The sequence below is a fragment of the Episyrphus balteatus genome, chromosome 2, assembly GCF_945859705.1.
Source record: "Episyrphus balteatus chromosome 2, idEpiBalt1.1, whole genome shotgun sequence".
Lineage (NCBI taxonomy): Eukaryota > Metazoa > Arthropoda > Insecta > Diptera > Syrphidae > Episyrphus > Episyrphus balteatus.
In genome coordinates this window covers 124,794,495-124,812,140 of record NC_079135.1, presented here as the reverse complement: position 1 = coordinate 124,812,140, position 17,646 = coordinate 124,794,495, and the positions used below count along the sequence as shown (strand labels likewise).

At 33.1% G+C, this 17,646-nt stretch overlaps 2 protein-coding genes across 2 annotated transcripts; one reads left to right on the top strand and one right to left on the bottom strand.

Annotated features, from left to right (window-relative positions):
* Positions 1-765: 765 nt before the first annotated feature.
* Positions 766-9,947, top strand: LOC129909245 (DNA ligase 1). The gene is made up of 9 exons (XM_055986301.1): positions 766-911; positions 981-1,067; positions 1,213-1,284; positions 1,345-1,800; positions 4,398-4,570; positions 4,635-5,130; positions 5,195-5,820; positions 9,181-9,426; positions 9,484-9,947. Exons 1-9 carry the CDS (start codon positions 892-894, stop codon positions 9,843-9,845), a joined length of 2,538 nt encoding a protein of 845 aa, XP_055842276.1. The 5' UTR covers positions 766-891; the 3' UTR covers positions 9,846-9,947.
* LOC129909247 (GATA zinc finger domain-containing protein 1) lies at positions 9,884-17,503 on the bottom strand. The gene is made up of 3 exons (XM_055986303.1): positions 16,968-17,503; positions 16,717-16,903; positions 9,884-10,140 (listed from the first exon to the last, which is right to left on the bottom strand). Exons 1-3 carry the CDS (start codon positions 17,364-17,366, stop codon positions 9,941-9,943), a joined length of 786 nt encoding a protein of 261 aa, XP_055842278.1. The 5' UTR covers positions 17,367-17,503; the 3' UTR covers positions 9,884-9,940.
* Positions 17,504-17,646: the final 143 nt, after the last annotated feature.

The following is a 17,646-nucleotide window of genomic DNA, read 5'->3' as shown; positions in this document are numbered from 1 at the left end:
TATAAGGCCTTATTATAGCATCCAATGCAAGTGATAGTTTCTTTAGCGAAGTTATAGCCTCACTAAAATGTTTCGTTGTCTGTTAATAAGGTCGTTTTACGCTGTTCGTCACAAGTTATTAGCTTGTGGATTATACCTGTGAAGGAAGGTTTTGAGGAAATTTAGTAATGTGCGCCAAAAATGATTCGCATTAGCTCTGTCCTTCTTCTTACATAAGTCAAAAAATAGTTTGCATTGAATCTTATGCAAGGTAAATAATTTACAATTATTGTTACTTGGGATGTTTGGGCCATGTTTAGGACATGTTTTGGACATGTTCAGGGCATATTCGGGACACGTTCGGCACACATTCGGGACACTTTTGGGACACGTTCGGGATGCAGTGTGTTCCGAGACACCTTCGGGACATTAAAATAAAGACATAAAAAGATTTACTTAAAAAAATATGCTATTTTCGGAAAAAATGACGATTACTTGGTTAATATGCGTCTACTTGGGATCAAACTATAAAAAATTCCAAACCAGAGAAACATCTTAAACTGTTTTATAACAGTTCAATGTGTTTAAATTTAGAAAACAGTAAGCTTAAACACATTAAACTGTGCAGATAAATTCAAATCTTTTTATTTTTAAATTTATTTCTACGAAAGCTATTTTTGCAGGAAACAGAACAAAAATTTCAAGATTGTGAAAATCAAAATTGCAATCAAACATACCTTATGAATTTAACTTCTTCAATTTTGTGTAAACCCACCACACACACTCTTGAGTTTTGACATATCTGTCTGTCAAACTCAAACAAATCAAAACTTGGCGGCAAAAATAAATTTCAATTTTTCCCAAATAGAATTTTGTTGTTTGTTCTATTTATTTATTAAATTTAAATCGATTATGTCTCAAAAAACCATCACGTAAGTTAAAAATATCAACAAACATTTATCCCAAAAAAAAAACAACAATCTAATCCTTTCCCTGATTAGATCATTCTTTAAGAAAACACCTGCAAAATCAGAGAAACCACCGCCAACAACAAATAATAGTTCCGACGATGATGATGATTTTGGAAGGTAATTCTACTTTTTCTTTTAAATTTCAGATGATTCCATCATTAAGAATACTCACACGATGTGTTCATTATGTGAGCAAATCGAATCTTCTACCACAAACGCATTCAAAATTTCTTAAAAAACCATGCTTCGTGTATTTTTGCAGCAAACCAATTGAAACGAAGAAAATCAAGCGTCGACGAATTTCTAGCAGCGATGAAGAAACTCCTAAAAATGAGTAAGTTAACACAATTGTTTAAAATACAGTATTTTTGTATAGTTTTTAAATTTTTAAAAGAACTCCTGCCAAAAAACCAACAATTGCTTTAAAAACGCCAGAAAAGTCGGTAAAGTTAGAAGAAAAGAAATCATCACTTGAAGCAATTAAAACTGAAAAGAAAAGTCCTCCTAAATCGGTTAAAAAGTCTCCGGTTTCTGAAAAGAAACCAAAAAAGAAAAGTCCCACAACGAAAGTTAAAAAAGAAAAGGAAGATTCTAAAGATAAAAAGGCTAAGCAAATTGAAGCCGAAGTAAAAGAGGAAACTATCGAAAAAGATGTCAAACAAGAAGCAACTCCTCCAAAAGAAACTGTTAAGACTGAGAAAATCTCTCCAGAAACTAAACCTCAAGAAAAAGTGGCGGTTAAGGAGTTGAAACTACAAACAGCTGGACAAGGACAAAAAGGTGCCGATTTTGATCCTTCGAAGAGAAATTATCATCCAATTGATGATGCCTTTTGGAAGCGAGGTGAAAAGTAAGTTGACATTTTAAAATATTCAATTTCTCCTTATTTGAATTTTTTTTGACAAAATATTTAATTTCTTTGATTTCTGTCAAATATGAAGGATCCAGAAAAAAAAAGGCAAATGTCCATTTTTCAAAAATAAACTAATGATGAGGTCTTTTAGTAACTGAGCACTATCTGATGTCATCCTTACTTTTAGAAAACAAATTTAAGCCTTGCTTAGAAAAAATAAATTATGTGCCTTTAGAAAGAAGTTGTATGTATCGAGAGAAAAATTTTAAAATGCGTTTTTCTCGGAATAGGTTGAAATGGACTTGCGCTGTTTTTCCTCTGGAGCCTTCATATGAAAATAGATGGATTTTTAAAAATTCTTAATTGATTAGTAAAAAGTGAATTTGAACCTTAAGAACAAATTATTTTAAAATATTTTCGGATTAGCTGCGTTTATTAATTAAGAAAGTACTTTTGTGCTCACCCCGCGGCTAATCCGAAAATATTTTAAAATTATGTCTGTAGGAAACTGCGAAAACCTTCAAAGTTATAAACCAATTATTTGTTCAAATATTATGTATCTATTATTGTTTAAGTGAAGCGAAGATGTATCAGTATCTTCATCTTCCTCAAACTACAGCTCACTCTACAAATTTTTATTTATCAAGGATATCTTAATGGTAACGAAAATTCATGACCTCGAGCCGGAACACAACTTTCCAACTTTACTGTTTCACCACAAGCAAAATTCGTCGGGTTGAGGCCAACTGAATATAGTAGTCTTTGCATTCATTAGCCCTGTTCCTTTGGGAGGTGGCAAAGTACTACTAGTAGTTTACTAGGGATTTTCAATGGAACGCACTTTCAACGAATTCAATACAAATCGTATCTACTTGGGAAAAAGAGCATGAGTAGATGATAGTACTAGATTAACCAATACATCTACTATTAGTAGGCTACCACCTCCAATGAAACAGGGCTATTAGCATGGATATTCTGGCTTACGTTCTAATGCGGATTTACTTTCGAATCCCTTACTTTAAGGTAATAAACACAACCACATATATTATTTATCCATCTGCAAAAGAGAATGGAATGAATGAAGTCTCAATGCTTGGTTCTTATTTTATTTGGCGATTTAAGATTAAGCATTCTACCACTGAATCACCGATTGGGCGCAATCTAAAACAAAATTATATCGCAGACTTTTTGTCCCGAATTCATAATCTCCAAAGTGTTAAGAGTCGTTATTCTGTCAGATAGCCAATTTTGCACTACACTCCTTTAATTCGCCTCCATGCTTGTTTGAGACTATTAAGGCAGGTCGATTGGCTTCAAAGAATGATATGTTATACCTTACCATATAATGAGTTTCTGGAAAGTTGGGGTTCATGCAAATGTGCTTACAAAAGAGGCAAAGATAAAGTCAAACCCTTTGTGAACGTTATTCTCAACTACATGAGAAATTTTATTTCTCACAGAATTAAGAGTATCACCACAGAGGAAATTCGTGGTTCGATCCGAGCTGTAAACAGATGATAAGAGTCAGAGAAAAATGTTTTTTTTTCTCGACTGTTGTTTGTTTATTTCTTTTTGAATAAAAGATTCGATTTTTGTTTGTTATTTTGCTCTGAAAACCTCTGTTTTTTTGCATTCAAATTGTAATATCTTTCGTTCTAATTTCAACTTTGGAAATTTGTATACATTTTTGAAAACTGCAATAACACGGCAAGTTTTCAAAATAATAAACCAGTAAGAAATAAAAGTAAGAAATTGAGTTTTCATAAAACATGGAACTGTTAATTAATTTGCAGCAAAATGGCGTATGAAATAAAAAATATTTTGATTAATTAATTATTTCTTATTGTTAGGCAATGTTTTAGTGAAAGAATTGTAAAAAACAAAAATCAATTATGAGCAGAGGAAGCAAAATACTGTTGCAAAGTCGGGATTTTTCGAAATTTCACAAAAACTGCATTAAATTGAAAACCGTAAGGATTTGGGATGAACAAGTTACCAAATTCTGAGAGCCCTAAAGTATGCCTATCAGTATATTTCGTTTGATCCATTACTTTTGGGACACCCTCTATAAACAGATTCACATGTTAAGTCTGTCGTCTCGATCGTGGTTCATCATCATGAAGTCCAGTTTGAGCGTGACGCACTAACGCAACTCTTAGATAAGTTTAACTTTGCAGCCACTCTCCGCTGCGATTTTCTTCCTTAAACTGATAATTGCACAACATTTTTCAGTGGCGATTTCCGCAACTGTACAATCTGCTTTCTGAATAGCTGAATAGCTAATGAACAACAAAAGATCTTAAAAAAAATCAATAGGTAGTTTATATAAGCCGTATTTCGACAATTTTTTTTAATGCCCCTTAAAAAACCAACTTTTACTACCTGTTCTTATGCTACATTCTCATCCAAAAAACTAATCCTTCTCATTGAACTCACTCCTTCCATAGTAAATAGTAATATATGCGTTTATAAATTTTTGTATATCAGGCCATTGAGGATATCACTACAAATTAAGCTATTAAGATTTATATAGAAGGATTTTAAATTATCATAATAAAATAAGGAGTAATATCAAAGTAATAAATCTTTAACAGAACACCCTACTTGGCATTGGCTAGAACGTTTCAACTTATCGAGGAGATTAGTGGACGTCTCAAAATGATCGAAGTTCTGAGTAACTTTTTTCGGTCGGTTATAGTTCTTAGTCCCAATGATCTTCTGCCGTGTGTCTATCTTTGTCTAAATCAACTGGCTCCAGCTTATGAAGGTATGATAAATATTCTAGACCCTATCCAAACAAATTCTTACTTTTCCTCTCACTCTATTCTAAGGTTTTGAATTAGGAGTTGCAGAAACATCTCTAATGAAAGTGATCTGTCAAACAACTGGTCGCAGTATGGCACAAATCAAATCACAAGTTCAATCAACTGGTGATTTGGGAATTGTAGCTGAACAATCAAGAAGTAATCAACGAATGATGTTCCAACCAGCTGCACTCACAGTAGATTCTGTGTTTCATCGACTGAAGGAGATCGCAAAGATGCATGGGCACTCGGCAATGAATAAGAAAGTCGACAAAATTCAATCATTATTTGTTGCATGTCGTCACTCGGAAGCTCGTTTCTTTATTCGTTCACTTTTGGGTAAATTAAGGATTGGTTTGGCTGAACAATCTCTCCTGCAAGCTCTTGCCTTGGCATGCACCAATACTCCTCCAAATCAAAAAGACTATCCTCCAAAGATTTTGCATGCAGCTAAAAAGTTGAGCGAAAGCGCTTTCAAGTCGCAACTTGATGAGAATGCATTGATTTTGAAGACAACATATTGGTAAGCTTATTGAGTTACCTTTGTGGCATTTCCTTCTTATAATTCTCTTTTCTATCCAATTTAGTCAGTGCCCCAATTACGATCGCATAATTCCTGTTCTCTTGGAACACGGACTCGAAAAACTCCTCGAACATTGTCCAATGGAACCTGGAACTCCACTCAAACCTATGTTGGCTCATCCAACTAAGGGAGTCCACGAAGTCCTGGAACGTTTTGAAGGCATTAAATTCACCTGTGAATGGAAATATGACGGAGAACGTGCCCAAATTCATCGCAACGACAAAGGTGTATTCAGTATTTACAGTCGCAATCAGGAGAACAACACTTCGAAGTATCCAGATTTGTTATCTCGTATTGATGACATTAAAAAAGAAAACGTTGAATCGTACATTATTGATAGTGAAGTTGTGGCATGGGATGTGGAGCGGAAACAGATTCTTCCATTCCAAGTGTTGAGCACGAGGAAACGTAAAGATGCCGATGAAGCGGAAATTAAAGTACAAGTTTGTGTCTACATGTTCGATTTGCTCTATTTGAATGGCAAACCTTTGGTGACGGAAAATTTTGTCGAACGTCGTCGATTGCTGAAGGAGACATTTAATGAAGTCGAGGGTCAGTGGCAATTTGCAACTAGTGTGGATACTAGTGATACTGATGAGGTGCAGGCATTCCTTGAGGAGTCAATCAAAGGTAAGATAGATCGGAAAGAAATAAAACACATTTGAAAATGGTGAAAAATTAACAGTATTTACTTCAAAATTATTTTAACAATGAAGTATGTTAATATTAACTTTAGCAAAAATATTGTAAGGTTTATTAGACTATCTATGAAACTATTCCTTTTGATGTATGCTACAATTCAGAGTTTATAAATGTTTGTGCTGCACCACTCCATCTTCTTCAAGTAAACAATTTCCGATTAAGAGATCTTTACAAGGTTAAACAATAGTTTACCGCATTGAAAGTGCGCCAATGTTTAGATTGAGTTTTTTTAATGGGATTTGTCGCAGTGGGGTAGCAGTAATTTTTTTCTAACTAATTAAGGAGGACCATTGTTGTTTGTAAATATTTTTTTTTTTGTGAAATCTGAGATTTCATCCATTCCAAATGACTTTTTTGATTTGAAATTATTAATGGTCCTTACATACTCCTCCAAATTGCACCATATTGTAGGCAAGTCACGTTCAGTTATTCAATTCAATTTATTTTTGCTTCGTTTAGCTTTTGTAGAAGTATGAGTAATCTAAGGTTGATCGTTTTTAGATAGATTTATGGAAAATTCAAGTTAGTCTATTTTGTAGAAAAAGCTACGTTTCGCTTCTCTTTGACTATTTCATGTTTTTTAGGAGAAGTATCTCTAAACTGAAATTTATTGAAAATTTTTCTCTTCTCTAAGATAACACATACTTTTTCCTGATGAAAAATTTCACAACACAATCGAGTGTGTTCGACGCAATTGAGTATCGGCCGCATCTAATTTGGTTCAATGATTGATTCAAATAGGTGCTGCCACTGCTGGATTGTATCGATTTAACTCGATTGTACAAAGGTACGTGGTGGTTCCAATGATTATGTTTAAAGTCCATGCCTCCTTCATTTGATCTTGCCACTAAATGGTTAAAATGCATTGGAACAGTTCGTTGGTAATCATTTTTTTGGTTGATTGATGGAAAAGTGATGTAATAGCTGGTTCGGCTTTTCTCATCTTAATAAGGGGTTGGTATGTTTCCCTTTCAGATAATTTCAAGTGTCCTCTGAAAGTTATGATTTCAACTTTATGAATACCTATACGTAAAATTGAAACGCAAGATCATAATCTGGGTTATCGTTTATGAGTCGTTCATTATCGAATTGTTGATTTTCATCGGCATTTTGCAATATACAACCCTCCAGGCGTTTTTAATGCTTCTATAATCTTTTTGTTTTTCGTTCTCTCTCCTGTTACGATGAATCCACATACAAGCATCCGACTCATTGAATCATAATCCCATAGTAAATATCACAATCTTTTAAGTTCTTTTCATCCTACTTTCAATGACTCCGGTACATAAAAAATAAAACGCACGACTGGGTCGCACGAACTTGCTCTTAGAGTTAAAGTTGCTTAAATTTTTAAGACTTTTTATATAGAAATTTGGAAAAAAATAAAATAAAATTCCTTCTTTAAAAAAATAAAATAAAATCTGAAATCAAATTGCCCTCCAAAACAAGTATGCAGTTTTGATTATTATATTAACATGCATTTTTAGAAAAAAATTTTCAAAATCGTTAGAGCCGTTTTTTAAAAAACTAATTTTATAAATAATTTTTTGGAAAAAAAGTTTTAAAATAAAATTGGTATGCCATTTTGTTGAAATCACTAATCAACATCTAAAATCAAAATTTAAAAAAAATTCAATGTCCCGTTTTCAAAAAATTTGATTGTTCAAAAACAAATTTTCAAAATTTTTTAAAAATCCAAAAATTAATTTTGTGGAAATTTTATTTTTGGTTTATATTTAAATTATATAAATTAGACTGATTCAAAAAAAATTTTTTTTTTTTTGTTCAAAGCAATGAAGTTGAATAACTTCGAAACGCGGGGGTAAATCAAAAAAATTAATAAGAGAAGAGAAAATGTTTTTGTCAAGCCTTTTGGATGAACCATTAAAAAGATAAAAAAATTCTAAACACAAATACACAATCTTTCCCATACAAATCGTATGGGAAATAGAAATTTGCGATGCGGCGGTACTAAATGTTAACATTAAGGGCTGAAACTTTTACAGTATTTTTTTTTCGTCATTTCCAATATAAATCAGTCTAATATAAATGCTTCTTCACAAAAAGTTTCGTTGAAATCGAATAAGCAGTTTCGGAGATAATCGGATTTAAAAAAAACGGTTCTATGGCAGGTACCGTTAATAATGATTTTCAAACAAAAATCGTTGGAGCCCTTTTCGAGATATTTCAATTTTACTAAAATCGGTATATGACAAGTACCGTTAATTTTGGTCCAAAAAAATTAATTCCAAAAACCCCTCTGGAGAGTCGCCAAATAACGCTATATACCAAATTTGACATTAATTGGTCCATCTGTTTAGGCTGTAGCTCCTTATACAGACAGACAGACGGACTTCCGGGACCCACTTTTTTGGCATTGTCTACCATCGTATTGTCATTTAAAAAGGTTATTTCAACTTTTTTTTTTGTACGAACGCATAACTTGATATATAGTACCTATATCGCAAGTAAAAAACAAAAGGTGGCGTGTACACTGTACAATGAAGCAGACCCACTTTAAATATGTATTTCGATGAACTGAATCTGAATTCGAAATTCGTTTGGCCACATCAGGTTCTGATGTAACTAAAAAAAAAACATTTTTTGTTTTTATAAAAACCTAGATGTCAATGTAACAAATCGACCTTGGATTCGACTTTGTGTTTCGATGCGCGGAATCTGGTCCTATCATGTACTGCTATTAAGAAAATTCGCAATTTAGTCCCCAAACCAGTAACTTGTCTAGTTAACATGCCACTTTTTTTTTTTTTAGTGTCTTGATACGAATCGTCATCTCACTTAAGTTATTCTAGATTTTATCCATTTTAATAGAAAGTGGCTTTAAACTACGCAATCCATTAATAGTGCTTCCAAGTCTCTACTAAAGGATCAAATCTTCTATATAATTTCGAGAACTCAGTAAATCGCTTCCTAGACTTTTTACTCTATCCTCGTTGGCCAGTACAAAGAAACGTTTCAAAGGCACAGAGATATTCACCGCAATGAAGACTAGTGAAACTTGTCAGGCAGATTTGTTTTTATAAAAACTCAGTTTTCTTCATTTTTATTGTTGCAAAAAGCTTTGACTTCAGTAAATTTTGGGATTGTGCTTTGTTTTCTTTCATTTCGTTTTTCAAAAGAGCCTACTCTGGTGTTTAGTACATTTTTCTTCTCTAGCTTTTCAAAGCATTCCTAATAGTTGTGTTTCCGCTCGGGAAAATTTGACTTGTCTAAAGTCCGCATAAAAATTCAAACACTATTGAGCTGATTATATTAATTTTGTTACAGGAAACTGCGAGGGTCTGATGGTAAAAACTCTAGACAAAGAGGCAACTTATGAAATAGCGAAACGTTCAAGAAATTGGTTAAAACTCAAAAAGGACTATCTATCTGGTGTCGGTGATTCTTTGGATGTGGTTGTTATTGGAGGTTACATTGGCAAAGGAAAAAGAACAGGTACCTATGGAGGATTTCTGTTGGCTTGTTACGATGCTGACAACGAAGAATATCAAAGTATTTGCAAAATTGGAACAGGTAAGACAACACATTTCAGTCCTATATTAAGAATAACTAAATATGACTTTTTTAAAGGTTTCAGTGATGAAGATCTCCAAACACATGCCGAATTCTTTAAGAAGCACGTAATCAAAGCACCCAAATCCTACTATCAATATGATAGTTCCCATGAGCCTGACGAATGGTTTGATGCCGTTCAAGTTTGGGAAATTAAATGTGCCGATTTGTCTCTCAGTCCTGCCCACAAAGCGGCCATAGGAATTGTCGATCCAGAGAAAGGAATCTCATTGCGTTTTCCACGTTTCATTCGGATACGAGATGATAAAACCCCAGAAGATGCCACTTCTGCCCAACAAGTCGCTGATATGTATTCGAATCAAGATCAAATAAAAAATCAACAACATGGATCGAAGGATCCTGAAGATGATTTTTATTGAGAGAAGGAGAGGAATGAAAATCAAATTGTTTAAGTCGGTTAAGTGTTTTATTTTTTAATTTTAGCTAGAAACTAATAAAAGATCCACGTCGAAAGTTATGTGTCGCATTCTTTCTTATTTTTGTTTGGCCGATCGACCGGGTGCAGGTTTGTCCAGAGATATCCACCAGGTTTGGTGTCGTAATCCATTGAATCGGGCGGGGGAAATGGTGTTGTCTTGTCGTGGTAGTAGTTACTAGGAGCATGCATCACAAATTCAAGACAAGACAGTTTTCGTGATTGTTCTTCGTCAGGACCTAGAAGTAAATAAGTGGAATATACATAAGTAAGTAAGTGAGTAATTTTTATATTAAGGAAATAATTATATAAGAGACAAAATTGAAAATTGTAGTGATCAGAAAACTATGTGGGGAACTTTAAAATAACTTGTACTAAAAGAAAGTTAAATGAAAACGACTCACCAATGGTCCTGAAATATCGAATGTATTAAATTCTTTTTTTGTAAACAATATCGATGCTCAGTACTTTCTGTTCCTGTTGGCAGTAAAGTGATGGCCACCTAACAAAACCATATTGAAAATGACTTTAGATTATTGCCAAGACAATGTCAAAGTCCTACAAATCATTTTTTAGAAGGACACTGCCCTAATTCTCACAAAGTATGATAAAAACGTGAAAGAAAGACAAATTTTTAAAAAACCTACGTTGGCAACCTTGCTCCTACAGCTTTAAATGTAACGGTAAACTTACATGGACAAGTAATAAAGGTAGAAAGCTGTATCTGAAGAAAAAGACGTCAAATGATAGCATCGAAGCCCCTGGGATTAGATTAGACCTGCTTCAATTTTCTCGACTATTCCTAAAAAAGTCGTATTTCTGATAAAATTAAATAGGGGGCGCTAGAAGCTTTAAAATTATTTGATTGACTTTTAAATATAATTAAAAATTGTTTTCGTTGAAAAAATGGTCTAAAAGTTATCCTGATGTTACAAAAAAACTATTCACTTATTGACATCCAGCAAAAAGTTCTTAGAAAACATAGTTAACTTTAAGAAAACAAGTAAAACTTTTGTACATCTCTGACACAGTAGTGTCTACTTGCTGCTCAGTTAAAATTACAATCTGTTCGCATCTAAAAAAAGCCAAAAAAAAAACATGATTTTTAAAAGTACTATGTGAGGCTATCCAAGTGTTACGGACTCTATACTCTCATACGAACTGTATACAGTATACCCTTTAATTAAAGAACGTAAATTTTAAAATTAATAACTTGGAAGCACTTGTCTTGAATATCTAATTATAAAACACGTATTTTTTTAAAAAATCAATATTTTTATTTTTTAGTAGTTTTTTTTCGACACTTTCAACACAAAAAGTGTAAAGTGTTGTTTTCAAATACAAAAATTCAAACAATACACAATTGAATATTTACTTTTACCCACTTTCTGAAAGCCCAAAAAGAAAACCTTGTATTTGTATTTTCTGAATTTCTAATTTTTGTAGGCATGGGTACATATTTCCTATTTGGCACGATTCGACAACTGCGTCTTGTTATTTTTGTTTTTATCTAGTTTTAAGTACCTAATCACAATATCGTCGGCGGAAAGTAAAATTGTTCTAAACAGGTAAGTAGCCTTCTGAAAATGAAGCCCGATTGGCGATTATTCTTGATTGTTCTAAGTCCCACCATATTTTGTTCTAAGTCAACTTTTTATTTAAGGAAAGTCCGTACTTCTATAGGAATTGTTCTATGCCCAATTTTGGGTCTTTAGTTTTTTTAAATATTAAAAAATAGTATGTATTTACTAATGAAGTATGTTTGTATGGTTTCTACAAAAGGAAAGAACAAACTTTATAAAAAACATAACTTCAATAATCGCTTATAATCAATTTGAAACTTAGAAAATCGTCCCCCGTAAAATTTGCTTTTTGTGACTTAGAACAACTTTGCTTTCCACCGACAATATGTACACTCTGAGAAGTGCCTTGAGCAACACTTAAGGGATGGTGTACTGTCACATAAACGGCTCAATGATTATCAATTGGTGGATAACTTTCACATTTGTTAAGATAATTAATGAAATAAATTTTGTTATTTAGTTAATAAACAAGGTTTAAAATATTTGACCTTATTATTTCTAAATTTGAGCAATTGTAATTTAGAGAGCGCAGGTGGCCATGGCACAGAGGAATAGGTAGATGACTTCAGAGCCAGACATCGTGGGTTCGAGCCCAACGGTCGGCTCAGAAGTTTTTTCTAAATCGCCAGCTTAACAGAAGCCACCTGTGCGATAATATGAGACAATTTTCAACTATGTCTCCTCGTCTCTGTCACGTAGTTCTATGTTATATGTTCTTTCTTTGTGTCTATCTGTCTTTCTCTTTGTCATTGTCTAGTGTTGTCTCAGCCAAATGGCCTCAGTTGCCGCGCTGATAAGTGTACATTTATGTACTTTGTACTATGAATATAATAATAAGTACCTGGGTGACCGAGCTTTGCTCGGTTTCTTTAAATGTTATAACTTTCAGTAAAAAAAAGTCAAATGTAAACAGCAATTTTTTGGAGTGGGTTTGAGTTAGCAATGGCCAGTTTTTTCGCGGGTTACAAAACACCACATTTCCACTTTATAATCCAGTTTATTTACGTTTGAATACACATACGACGATCAGCAATAAATAGAAGGGTTACAGGAATCTGCATTATCGAAAATGCCTACAGCAATGAGATCCCTTTTTGTTCAAATTTTAATTTACGGGTCAGTGGATGGTGTACATAAAGTTAATATTTTTTTCAAGTTTAGCCTTGTCGGCAAAGCTTAGTATGAAGAAATACTATTTTTTATCCCTGTCTCTGTTTTATTTTGTATCAGTGGATGCTTATATTATAAGATTGACATTAGGTCAATGGTGTTGCTTGTTGTGAGTTATTTTATTTTTATACGTTAACTATAGTCACATTAAAACAAAAGAAAAACGTTAAACAAAGATAGTATGTGATACCAAATTAACAAATTACTTAAAAGTTTCAATACATGATCATAAAAGTCATGATCTAAAAATTTTTGTTTAGTTATTGTAACAAAAAGAAAAAGAACAATGCATAAAAAATGGAATCATCCCTCAAAATTTTATTGAAATTGTTGAATCTGTCTCCGCGAAAAAAAAACTAATGTAAGAGAAAATACTTCCAAAATGTTGTATTTGCCTAGAGGAAAAAACCCTCAAAATTTCATCGAAATCTTTAAAGCAATTACCCAAAAAACTTATATGTGAGAAAAATAAGCGTAGCTGCGGGCGGATATTTCTAAAAGTACTTCCAAAACATTTTATTCGGCTAGGAGACAAAACCCTCAAAATATCATCGAAATCCTTAGTTGTTACCAAAAAAATTCCATGTTAAAAAAGTGGGCGTGGCAGTGGGCGGATTTTTCCAAAAATACTTTCCAAACTTTTGACTCACTTAGATATACAAACCCTGACAATTTCATCAAAATCGTTAGAGCCGTTTCCGAAAAAACTTATATTTTAAAAAAGTGGGTGTGGCAGTGGGCGGATTTTTCCAAAAAAAAACTTCCAAAACTTTTGACTCGCTTAGATAAACAAACCCTGAAAATTTCATCGAAATCGTTAGAGCCGTTCCCGAAAAAACTTATATGTTAAAAAAGTGGGCGTGGCAGTGGGCGGATTTTTCCAAAAATACTTCCAAAATTTTTTACTCGCTTAGATGAACAAACCCTGAAAATTTCATCGAAATCGTTAGAGCCGTTTCCGAGATCCCAATTTTATATATATATATATATATATATATATATATATATATAAACAATTTTAGCTCGTTTAAAGTTATAAGATAATAATTTAGGCTAGGCGCACACATGCGATTTTGATCGCGCGATTATTCAGTCGCGCCTACAGCTTTACGGTATGGTACACCATCTCCAAGACAGCCATGAAGGAACTACAAATGTTCGAGAGAAAAATACTGAGGATGTGCACCGGACTTATCTTCGACCGACAGCGGCAGAAATATTATAGCAACAAGCGACTCTACGAGGAAGCAAAAATCACACCACTACACAAGTATCTACTGCAATCGGTGAAGATACTTGTAGGAAATATCGCCAATCATCCCAATCAGCTGATGAGAAGAATGACAGCCCAACAACAACATCCGGAACCTAGGTACCTTTGCGCTTTGGATATACTGAATGAGCACATAATTTCAATGGACAACGAAGATGCAGTTAACTTTTAGGCCGACACTCAGTCGGCATACTACCGTGGCTAAACGCCAACTAAACCAACCCCACAACTGGACATCCGGGTCTGAACACCCCGAGGACAACCTAGTCAGCAGACTTCTTAAATTAAGTTTACCCATGTATAATATTTATTTATATTTTATAACTTAGTCATTGTATAAGGTTAGTCATTGTATAGGTACGACCTATTTTTTTTGTATTTGTTTCTTACTCAGATCAAAAATTTTAATTCTATTATGAATTGAGATTGAATCAAACTAAGGAGTAAAGCTATTTTGAAAAACTAAAACTTTGGTTTTTATAGAAAAAAAAAATTAATCGGAACTTATGCTATTTTTTTCGATTTTGCAATGTTTGAACAAGTGTAACTTTTGCATACATCAATATAATTTTGCGGCCCTAGAACAACAAGGTTCTAAGTACACCCAAGTGTGTTTTGTTAAAAACGCTTTTGAATATTCAAACACCTTTCTACGCTCACTGTGTATGAAAAGTTTAACTTTTTGTTTATAATTCGATGAGTTTATAGGAAATCTTTAAGGTTTTAGCTTAAAACACCAATAAAAACACATTTTTAACTCATACAGTTCCTGAACATATTTTGTACGTATAATTAATTCCTTAAATTTGACTTTAACCCTTTCGAACCCAAGCTATGAAAATCAATATTAAAAAATGTTTTTTCGGTATTAACGGATCACAAACATCACAACTAAGAAATATTAATAGCAAAAAGTTATTTTCCAAAATAATAAATAGCAAAACTAATGTGTTTTTCTCATGTTATATGTAAGTAACATGCACTGCCTATGACCACTAAAAAAAGTCGGAGAACTGAGAAAATAACTTTTTATGAAACTATAATGTATGCTACTTCTTCTAAGCAAAAAAACAAAACACTTTCTGCATTAACATTTTTTATATCTTTTTTTTTTTCAAAATTATGACCATATGCATATAAAAAAAAAATTTTTTTGCAAAAAAAAAAATAGGCATTATTACAAAACACAAACAACAGGTCAACAATTATAAGCGAAACAAGGGATAATATCATTAATCTTTGCTCATATTTGAAAGTTGTCTGGGTACCAGGGCATATTGGAATAAAAGGCAACGAACACGCAGACTTGGAAGCCAAAACCGTCGCCAACAACAACAACCAAGAAATCGCTTATTTCCAGCCAACCAAAAATGATCTTTCAAAATATATGACCGCGAATTGGAAAAATAAAATCAAGACTGATTGGGCACAATACAATCATTATTATTCCTTCATAAATCCGAAACGGGAACAAGCAATCTACAAACCCAGCAATGAATCGATGTTTTCTTAGGCTCCGAATTGGGCACACCAACCTGACACACTGCTTCCTGCTCAACAAAGAATCACCCCCATTATGTCATCTCTGCACATCAAACCAACCTCTTACCATAAACCACCTTACAACCGATTGCACAAAAGTCAACGAAGCATGTAGCCAAATTGCTAACCAACAATGTCTAAAAAATCTTCTTTCCGTTCCTTCAGAACAAAACATTAAACAAGTTTACAAAATATTGACAAAATTAAAAATAGTAGAAAAAATTTAATACTCAGAACATATAATCCGTGGGGCGGTCGGGGGACCCACGTCAGGCCGCAATCACACCCAATAGGTCCGGGATTCGACGGCTTTGTCGTGGGCTCTCCGGCCGCCCCCACGGATTATTTTGCCAATTTTTTTATCAACATACTCATTTTATCTCCAGCCTCAAGTCTCGGCAGCTAAAGGCTATGTATATACATTATACTGTACATTTATTGTAAAGTTATAATAAATAATAATAATAATAATAATAATAATAATATCTTTTTTTCAAAATTATGACCATATATGTATATATTTTTTTGTTTAAGAGTGGTGGATTACTGCAATTATTTATAGTTTTGATAATAAATTCTATTTCAAAATAATAAACAAAGTCTAATTGCTCAGCATTCAATTTTTTCGTCTAAACATGTAACAAAGTTCTAACTGCAACATTGTTGGCAGTTAGAACCCTATTGCACTCAAATCAAATCGAAAAAGAGGCAGATAGAACTTTGTGTCTCTGGATATTTTGTGAAACAGAGTTCTAAGAACCTGATTGTTTAAATCTCAAATGAAAATTGTGTAGATAGAACTCTGTAGCCCAGGTGTATATATAACTCATTTTTTTCAAAATTGTCGGTTAGAACCTTGTTGTTCTAAGGTCGCGATTTATTAAAATAAAAAGTAATAAGAAGCTCAACTCAAATATTACCACCTTGATTTTTATCAAGTTTTAAGGTATCAAACAAAGAAATGTGTTCAAAAAGGATTTTTTATTTTTACTTTTTTAGAAATAATAACTTAATTTTTTTTTTTATTCTTCATTTTACTTTTTTCCCCTAAAGTTCTCAAAAACAAAGATTTTTTATGAAAAAAAAACAAGGTATTTTTTTTTTATTATTTACCCAATGAATAATTTATAGAATAGGCAATGCTAAACTTTTGTAATGTTTCTTTTTAGTATTGCCAAAAAAAATGAAAAAAAATAGTCTTATATATCAGTCAAAGGGTCATAGTGGATGTATTTTTTTTAACTTACCAATCAAATACGTGCTAGGATCAAAGCATTCATTCGGATTCGGGCTAACTTGTGTCGGAATGAGCCACGTTAGAAAAGCAGATTTCTCACAATAAGTGTCCACGAGGAGGCCACGAATTTGTGCATAATATGTGTTATGATCGGCATCCATGAGAGATACAATATCACCTACTTGGATATAGGAACCCTGAAAGATAAGACATTTTTAAAGCCCTTATTCCAATTGAAATCCCTCTTCCCCGCATTTTTACCTTATAAAACAAACATTCAACAGTGTGCGTGGAAGCTTGAACAATCGGTGTCTTGAATGGAGTCTTTTTGAAAATATTCCTACGATTGCGTCCTTTGGGAAGATTCTTAGCTGCTTGTCCAGCTTGACCGGCTCGAGTTTTGAATCGTGTCGCACGAGTACTTTTGCGAAGTTTCTTTTCATCTGGCTGATTTGTTGTATTGTTGGTGTTATTGGTGCTATTGTTATTGCCATTATTTGAACTTTCACCATTGTTTTCGGATTCGGCGGGTTCGGTTTTAATTTGGTTAGAATTTTGATCATGACAATCCTGACACAATTGGCCATTATCTGTGTTGCGCCACATTGGAGTTTCGGTTTTTTCACATTGAATGCATTTGGGTTGGAGTTTGGGAGGCATGCTTATTATTTTTTGAGATTATGTTGGTTTATTAAATAGTTTAATAAGGTATTTAATTGTTTAAAGAAGAAGTTGTACAGTTTTTGATTTGTATTTTGTAGGGAACTTTAAAAAAAAAGCTGAAAGTTGTATATAAATAAAAATTGAACTGTCAAACTATTTATGGGTTTACATAGCAGAGTTAACAAAAAATGCTGTGTTGAACTGAATTAATTCAATGAATGCGTTCAAGGAAAAAATTGAAAATAAGGTTGTTTTTTAAGGCCAGGTGTGTATTGCG